The 8081-nt window shown below is 45.5% G+C and overlaps 2 protein-coding genes across 4 annotated transcripts; both read right to left on the bottom strand.

Moving 5' to 3' along the window:
• Window positions 1-6: 6 nt before the first annotated feature.
• LOC108678692 (proline-rich extensin-like protein EPR1) lies at window positions 7-3054 on the bottom strand. 3 transcript variants are annotated; one of them, XM_018167148.1, is made up of 3 exons: window positions 1350-3054; window positions 609-748; window positions 7-284 (listed from the first exon to the last, which is right to left on the bottom strand). In XM_018167148.1, the coding sequence occupies exons 1-2, from the start codon at window positions 2463-2465 to the stop codon at window positions 623-625; spliced, it is 1242 nt and encodes a 413-aa protein (XP_018022637.1). In that variant the 5' UTR covers window positions 2466-3054; the 3' UTR covers window positions 7-284; window positions 609-622. The 3 variants fall into 3 exon arrangements, with proteins under 3 accessions (XP_018022637.1, XP_018022638.1, XP_018022639.1); XM_018167149.1 differs by having other exon boundaries at window positions 7-281; XM_018167150.1 differs by having other exon boundaries at window positions 609-745.
• On the bottom strand, window positions 2824-7674 carry LOC108678693 (uncharacterized transmembrane protein DDB_G0289901-like). Its single transcript, XM_018167151.1, has 4 exons — window positions 7014-7674; window positions 3798-4814; window positions 3238-3405; window positions 2824-2954 (listed from the first exon to the last, which is right to left on the bottom strand). The coding sequence occupies exons 1-4, from the start codon at window positions 7672-7674 to the stop codon at window positions 2824-2826; spliced, it is 1977 nt and encodes a 658-aa protein (XP_018022640.1).
• Between the last annotated feature and the right edge of the window lie 407 nt (window positions 7675-8081).

Raw genomic sequence — 8081 nt, 5'->3', positions numbered from 1 at the left:
CCTGTTGTCCCCTGACGGGTCCTGTTGTCCCCTGACGGGTCCTGTTGTCCCCTGACGGGTCCTGTTGTCTCCTGACGGGTCCTGTTGTCCCCTGACGGGTCCTGTTGTCCCCTGACGGGTCCTGTTGTCCCCTGATGGGTCCTGTTATCCCCTGACGAGTCCTATTGTCTCCTGACGGGTCCTGTTGTCCCCTGACGGGTCCTGTTGTCCCCTGACGGGTCCTGTTGTCTCCTAACGACGCTGGGGGCGACGGTCCAGGGCCAAGGGAGGGGCTCGCGTGCCTGCTGTCAAGAGAAACGCTTCACCTGAGAAAGTATTCTGCAAAATCCCTCAATAGGATTAAATATGTTCACTCTAATTCATCACCCAATCTCCGGGCATAAACTAAATTTCCTTACAAAGGAATATATTTACTCTAACTATTCACTCTATAAGTGTGGGCAAATTTTAAATTCTTGTGCCTCATCCAAAGCTGAGCATAATGGCTTGGGTGCCGCATTTTCAGTTGTGCTAAGGGACATTTGCCTCAACAAAAACCTTTCCTTGTTTTCCCTCCCTCACAGCAACAAGACCATCAGCTTCCCTTTACCAACATGGCGACAACTCACCTGGTAACGTAAGTTCAACCTTTGGCCGCCCCGACGAAATCCTTCTTCACTCCCTTGGAGCTTTGTACCTCCTTCTGCCCGAACTTCGGTCCTTCCTTCTGCCCGGAGAAGTCGAAGTACGGGTAGCTGGTCGCCGGCTGCTGCATTTGAAGGGCAAACGTAACAGTACCGTACGACGCTGGTGTATTAAGGAGACTTTTATTTATTCTGTCTGTCTGTTCTCACCAATAAAACTTTAACGGCGTTAATAGCAAGTGCCACGCTAACTATCAAATAGAAGTGCAGATCGAAATTAGAGTTTGAGAATCTGGAGGAAAGGAGGACAACAATTTTATCTATATAATTTTTGACTATTCATATGCACTGAAAGGACTACGTAGCCGAGGGCTTTTTGAATATTCAGTACTCATGGCACTGAGGCATCAAGTTGTCTCCTCGAAGTGCATCGAATGGTGACGTTAGATTTTCAGAGACCGCCCTCTACATTCATAGCAAGTAACTATTAAACCCAATAATGAGTGTCCTAGAAGACCTGGCTCAGTCGGATCCAGGAAAACCAGGAGAAATTTTAAAGCAATGACGTTTCCGTTCAAAGCAGAAAAAATAGAAGCTGCTTTTGGAGCAGAGCATACTGACGCAAATTTTTTCAATATTTTTATAGCAAGTAATAAAAATAAGCCCTGTATCATTTTGAGTACATGATCTAACCTGAAAAAGTGAATAATTTTGAGTACTTCTCACCGAGTTCCTTTGTTGGTCTTCGACATCGTCACGTTTATTCATTTGGTCTTCCTCGGCACCAAGAGGCTGCGTCAGTTCCCGTCCCCTACCACTGTAGGTTGGCTGCTGTCTTGACGAGGATGAACCGGTCGATCCTCGTCCTCGATAGCGACTTCTCGGGTTTGCGGTTCTGAAAGGTGCTAAGTGGCGAGGACTTTCGAGCGGGTGAGTGTTTGCGATGCCCCAGGATGTTTGGTATGGACCAAAGTTCTGTTCGGGTTGGTCGAGGGAAGGATGAAACCTCGTACTTAGGAAAGAAGTTGATAGAGGATTAGGTACTGGTGGAAACCTGTACGAGCTGAGTGGAGGGTAATGTGTGAACGGCGTTGAGTAAACGTATGAATTCATGTCTTTTAATCCCAGTGGATTGTTGTATGGGGATGATGTCATGGATGTTTGATGCCCAGAGAAAGGACCAATGTCATTGGATTGGACTAAAAATGGATTTACAAACGAGCTTGACATATGAGTAGGTCGGTGAAAATATGGAGAAGCTACAGGAATTGTATATGTTGTTATAGGTACAGCAGTTGACCTCTGGGAGTGGGTGTTGGGTGGTGAATAAGAATATGAAACAGTGGTGTGAAGATGGACTGCCGGAACAGGACTAATTGCCCCTACATGGGGCAAGTTGAAGCGAGGCAAATAAGAGACAATTGACCCTTCATTCTCTGACGATATATTTGAGGGGACTGTGTCTTTTAACAAAGAGTTACGTTCTCGGTGCTGCGGAAAGATACTTTCCCATGGATCCCTCCGAGGAGGATTATACTTGACAGGACGAGCACTCATCGGCGGTTGATTGGAAACAGAGTTAGGGGGTGAAGTTGAGGTTTCTCCATGACTAGGTGCTATGGAAGAGTAACTAGAAACCTGATTCTGGCCAACTGTAGGTTCAGTTACTGTTTGCTCGAGCGGTGAACTAAAATGCGCGGCAGCAGGTTTGTGTCCGAAAGGTAGAAACATTGAAGATTCACTGTCCGGCGATGAGTAAAAATTCAAGACCGGCTTGGGTTGTAGAGGTTTATTGTTTGAGGGTGAACCTCGAGTTCGGTATGAATATGGGTTCCGGGTCATTTGTGTATTAACTTGAGGGAAACTAGTAGGATTAGGAGTTGAATAAGAAGACCAATCGGCAGAGTTGATAACGCTGGACCTTGATGTATTGAAGCCCACACTTCGAAGCTGGTAGGATTGAAAGGAGCCAGTGTCATCTGAAGGGTGTTTTGAAGTAGCATATGTCTGCCAAGGAGTTCTAGCATTAAGAGGGCGGTATGGCTGTGAAAGTGTTGCAGTATTCGGAGGGTGGTATGAATGTGAAAAAGTTCCAGAATTTGGTGGGCTGTATGACAGTGAAGGAGTTCCTGCATTTGGTGGGCTGTATGACAGTGAAGGAGTTCCAGAATTTGGTTGGCTGTATGACTGTGAAGGAGTTTCAGTAATTGGTGGGTTGTATGATAGCGAAGGAGTTCCAGTATTTGGTGGGCTGTATGGCAGTGAAGGAGTTCCTGCATTTGGTGGGCTGTATGACAGTGAAGGAGTTCCAGAATTTGGTTGGCTGTATGACTGTGAAGGAGTTTCAGTATTTGGTGGGTTGTATGACAGTGAAGGAGTTCCTGTATTTGGTGGGCTAAATGACTGTGAAAGAGTTCCAGTATTTGGTGGGCTGTATGACAGTGAATTATGACTGTGAAGGAGTTCCAGTATTTGGTGGGCGGTATGACTGTGAAGGAATTCTTGCATTTGGTGGGCTGTATGACTGTGATGAGTTTTTTACATTTGGTGTGCTGTATGACTGTGAAAAAGTTCCAGTATTTGAGGGACGGAATGACTGCGAAGAAGTTCCTACAATTGGTGGGCTGTGTGACTGTGTAGGAGTTTTTGTATTTTGTGGGCGGTATGACTGCGATGAAGTTCCTGCATTTGGTGGGCTGTATGACTGTGATGGAATTCTTGCATTTGGTGGGCTGTATGACTGCGATGGGGTTCCTGCATTTGGTGGGCTGTATGACTGTGACTGTGAAGGCACAGCATAAATTAAGTTCGGCGAAATTCTCGTACCCGGCACATGATGTTGAGAGTGCACGGTTTCTTTGAAATTTGGTCTCGGCAGTAATGATATTGAATAGCCAAAATCTCGCGGAGATGTTTGGTGACTTAGAAAACCAATTTCATTGTAGGAATTAGAATAAACCTGCTGATCGTTGGCATTACCCATTGTTAGAGACGTGGAAACGTATGATGATTGTGGCAAAGAATGACTGTGGGTCGCAGGTTGGAGAGGCCACTGTGGATTTCGAAGTGAGGCCATTTTAAGTCCACTATACGAAGAAGTTGGCGGCGAAGAATACGGCGGCACACTAGACATTACAGTTCCATGTGGCCATAAGTTCGAATTGTAAGTCCCACGCACCCCTAAATTTGAATTGTAAGTCTCAGGCTGCACCAAGTCTTGGGGAAGATGAGAGTACGAAGATGACGGCATCGAACTCAAATACGACGGGAACGACAGCAACGACGCAGGTGGACTCTTCGAATCCGTGTAACTAGAAACAACAGATCCTGAGTAGGCTGATCCTGTGTTCTGGAATGTTCCGGTGTTAGATCCTTCGAAGGAATTACCACCAAAAGACCCTCCATATGGAAAACCACCCGCAGACCCAACACAAGAAGTACTATCAGCCGACCCTCCATAAGGAGTTTCACCCGCAAACCCTCCATAAGATGAACTACCCATAGCCCCTACATAAGAAGTACCAGTAGCAGACCCTCCATAAGAAGAACCGCCCACAGCTCCTCCATGGGAAGTACCAACCACAGACCTTCCATAAGAAGTACCACCAGCAGGCTCTCCGTAAGAAGTACCACCAGCAGACCCTCCATAAGATGAACTACCCACAGCCCCTACATAGGAAGTATCAACCGCTGTCCCTCCATATGAAGTAGCATCAGTAGGCTCTCCGTAAGAAGTACCACCAGCCAACCCCCCATGAGAGGTACTACACGACGCTGTACCTAAAGAATTACCTCTTAACACTCCTACATACGGAGGGCCACTTGACACCTCTCCATACGAATTACCTACCGTTGCCGCTCCATACAAAGTACTATCAGGCACTGTTCCATAGGAAGAACCACTCGTCGTCGCTCCATATGATGTGCCCACAGGCGACCCTCCATATGAAGCATCACCCTTAGCTCCTCCGTACGAAGTACCAATTGAAGCCCCTCGATAAGTACCTTTCACCGACATTCCTTTAATTCCATCAGAAGCATCAACCGCAGGCTTTCCATAAGTTCCCCCGCTGCTTGTCTCTCCTCCAAACACTGAACTCAGTTTTTGAGATGTCTTCGTCTGAAGGAACGTCGGGAAGCTCGTCCGCGGACGAGACGACGTCGGACGAATAGTAGTCTCAAACAAATTCGCTGGTGATAGACGATCGTTAAACAAAGGCGCATGAAAATGGTTTTCGTTTATTCCATGAGTAATACCAGCGTCTCCTCCTGAAACCAGCTGAGATGAGTCGATGTCATGAGAGTACGGAGGGTACCAGGAATCAGAATTTGGCGATAAATGGTCAGGTAGTATGGTGTTTGCGATACCACCTCCCAACATTGGAGGGAAAAACACAGATTTTCCTAAATGATGAGTTTCTTCGTTTGTTTGAAAAATTTCTTTGGACTTGGCATTAGGTGAGGAGGAGACTTTACTATCATAAGAATCCGATAGATGAATGTTTGTCGTTGACGAGTGATTACTTACAAGTTTGTCATGAGTTATACTTTTCTGTTTTTTCTTTAGAGCTTTTAATGAATGTTTTCTTTCAAGTGATTCGAATTCCAGTTTAGCTTTGTCACTGAGTACTGAGGGGAATGTTCTCCAGCTAATTGCTTCTGTCTTCTTTGGTACCCATTGCGTTCCGTTGATATGACTATAAGTAGTTTCAGGCAGGAGAGGACGACTAAGTCCTTTACCCTGGAGTTTAGCGATTCGCTTACTTGCAGTCGCACTCCGCCGAGAATTCCAGAAGCCTAATGGAAGAAGCCCCTTGTTAATTCCCGAGTTCCTATCAGTTATCTTATGAGATGCCTCACTACCTTCCGCTAGCTGTTCGTCGTGCCCGTGTGAAGCTACATCGAGATGAGACAGCATTGTTTCTATACTCGCTTGTGCAGAGTTCATATCGCTTGTTCTACCAAACGCGGTGTTGTCTGTCGGGCTGATGAGCGCATCCCCCTCAAAAACTGGCTGTAATTTGTAGTTCATGAATTTGTAGTTGACCCTTCCCGTGGTGTCTTTGGAAGTATCAATTTGGACTGGTATGTGCTGAAGCTTTGGCTCGTCTGGCTGAAACTGCGGATTTCGTTTAGATTCAATTTTGTCTGGAATAATTTTAAAAGTTGAACTGACCTCTTCCTGGTTACTCTTATTAGTTGTAAGAATTTTTTCTTTTTCTTCGAGTTGCTTAGAGATTGTTAACTTCTTCACCGTTCCAACATTGATATCATTAATTTTTGATCCAGCTTCGCTATCTTGTGTTAATTGGGAAGGTTCCACACGTTCCCCCGTTGTAGTTGTTAGAGTAGCCACATTTTTTCGGTTGTTGCTTCTACCTTGTTTCTCCTTGTTGGAATTAACTTTATTGAGATTGAAATTACTGCGCTGTGAGGATAAAGTTGTGCTTGCTATTGGGCTAGATTCAAAATGAAATTGAAACTGCTTTCCCGGCGTACTGTCTCCGATGACGTTGAATCGGGAATCTGGTTGATGCATTGGGTTTTCTTCTTCAAATATAAAAGGAGGTTTTGCCTGCAACTCACCATGCATCGGCTTTTCTGATGTATATGGTGATTTAAACAACGTGTTCGTTTTCTGTGGTAAATGAAGCATCGGAGTAAACCCATATTCCATTATTGGTGTAGTCAGATTATCCTTGTGGCTACGAAAATTATTTGTGAAAGCAGACTCAACCGGTGCAGGTTTAAACAACGTTTGGCTAGTCGGATGAAATAAAGTTTCTTTTTGAATCATGTGACCTAATTTAGGAATAGGGACCCAGAATTGACCAGCGTTTTGTGGGTCATTTAAGAAGGACTTTGACTCTTTTAAATAGTTCAGATGAGAGCGATCACCTAATTCTAATCCCATGCCATGAATAACTTGTGACAGAGTTTTTACTCGTCTTCCGGGATAAGTAAATTTCATTTGGTATACCTGATCAACGGGAATTGTCGACAATTCTACAAGTGGTTCATTTATCCTCGCCGTTGCCCTTTTTTCATATAATTTTCCAGTATTTGGTGTCAACTTTTGTCTCATCATAGATGAAAAATTTTCTTGCGAATTATTAAGATGATTTGATTCCGCCGGGCTTCGGCCGTGCAGATGAGTTTGTTGAGGTGAGAGTTCAACTTCGCGGTCGACATTTAAATTGTTAAAGGTATTGTGTACGATGACTAGTCTCTGACTACGCGTTGCTGGTCTTGCAAGAGCATAATCGTGGACCGTTGGTGGGAACGTTTCGCCTATTTTCACTTGTTTTTTCTTCTTTAGTTGCGTCGTTTTATCGTGGACACGAGACTTTTTGCTAGGGGGTGACAACTTAGATATTTCATTAGCATAACTTGGATCTGACGCAAAATTTTGGCGTCCTTTGTTGAGGACTTTAGCAGCGCCATTCCTTCCTTGAACGCCCTTTTTCTCGTGGTGACTGCTTCCTCTTACGAAGGGAACGGGAGGTTTACTGTTGAACCATTTGGGGATCAACAATTTACTGAGTAGCTGATATGCCCCTCTCCTCTTGCTAATCTTACGGAGGTTATTGTTACCACTGACTTGCCCAGTATCCTGAAGGGCATTGTTGCCACTGGCTTGCTCAGTATCCTGGAGGGCGTAGTTGCCACTGACTTTCCCAGTATCCTGGAGGGCATTGTTGCCACTGACTTGCCCAGTATCCTGGAGGGCATTGTTGCTACTGACTTGCCCAGTATCCTGGAGGGCATTACTGCCACTGACTTGCCCAGCATTCTGGAAATTAACTTTGGCAATGGGAGCTGAAATTCTGCCAGCAATGTCATGATGGCTGCCTTGGCTAGTACTCCTAGCACCGGTTTGCTCGACCGAAGGCACATTTGTGCCTAAAGAACTATGAGGGTTGCTGGAAAATTGCGTCGCATTTGTTTTGCCACGCTGCCCTGTTTCATTACGGATAAGTTTGTTGACTATCCGGGCTTCTTGAATATCGAAAGTGGCATCGGGAAATAAAGTTTGTTCTTCGCGCTGCATAGGACGTCTTGGAGAAGAGTTTAGATGATATGGGGTGTGCACGGAGTGCTTGGGGAGATGGCTTGGGCTACTGGGGGAGAAGCTGGGAAAAGGGTCTAAGATCCTGGGGTGATGGACTGGTATACTGGGGTGATTAGCTGGTACACTGGGGTGATTGGCTGGTATACTGGGGTGATTGGCTGGTACACTGGGGTGATTGGCTGGTATACTGGGGTGATTGGCTGGTATACTGGGGAAGATGCTAAGGAAATGGTCTGAAGAACTAGAGGAGAGGCTGGGAGGTGGTCTCACCGCAGCCGATGGGTGCAGAAGCACGGCGACCAATGTCAACAGCATCTGTGGGATATCACATGTATATGCTTTAACGCGAGTCATTTTAGTAATACAGGGTGTACCAGAATTAACTG

This window comes from Hyalella azteca, unplaced genomic scaffold, assembly GCF_000764305.2.
Source record: "Hyalella azteca isolate HAZT.00-mixed unplaced genomic scaffold, Hazt_2.0.2 contig3855, whole genome shotgun sequence".
Classification (NCBI taxonomy): Eukaryota; Metazoa; Arthropoda; class Malacostraca; order Amphipoda; family Hyalellidae; genus Hyalella; species Hyalella azteca.
The sequence above is the reverse complement of the archived record's forward strand: the minus strand, read 5'-3'. Positions and strand labels throughout refer to the sequence as shown.

Excerpts from the sequence above, each read along its gene's own strand:
- LOC108678692 (XM_018167148.1), bottom strand. The coding sequence starts at position 2,465 with ATGACCCGGAACCCATATTCATACCGAACTCGAGGTTCACCCTCAAAC. Across the intron at positions 749-1,349 it reads AAGACCAACAAAGGAACTCG|CAGCCGGCGACCAGCTACCC; the intron begins GTGAGAAGTACT and ends CTTCAAATGCAG.
- LOC108678693 (XM_018167151.1), bottom strand. The coding sequence starts at position 7,674 with ATGCAGCGCGAAGAACAAACTTTATTTCCCGATGCCACTTTCGATATT. Across the intron at positions 4,815-7,013 it reads AAATTTTGCGTCAGATCCAA|CGAATTTGTTTGAGACTACT; the intron begins GTTATGCTAATG and ends GTCTATCACCAG. Across the intron at positions 2,955-3,237 it reads AGTCACACAGCCCACCAATT|TCATACAGCCAACCAAATTC; the intron begins GTAGGAACTTCT and ends ACTCCTTCACAG.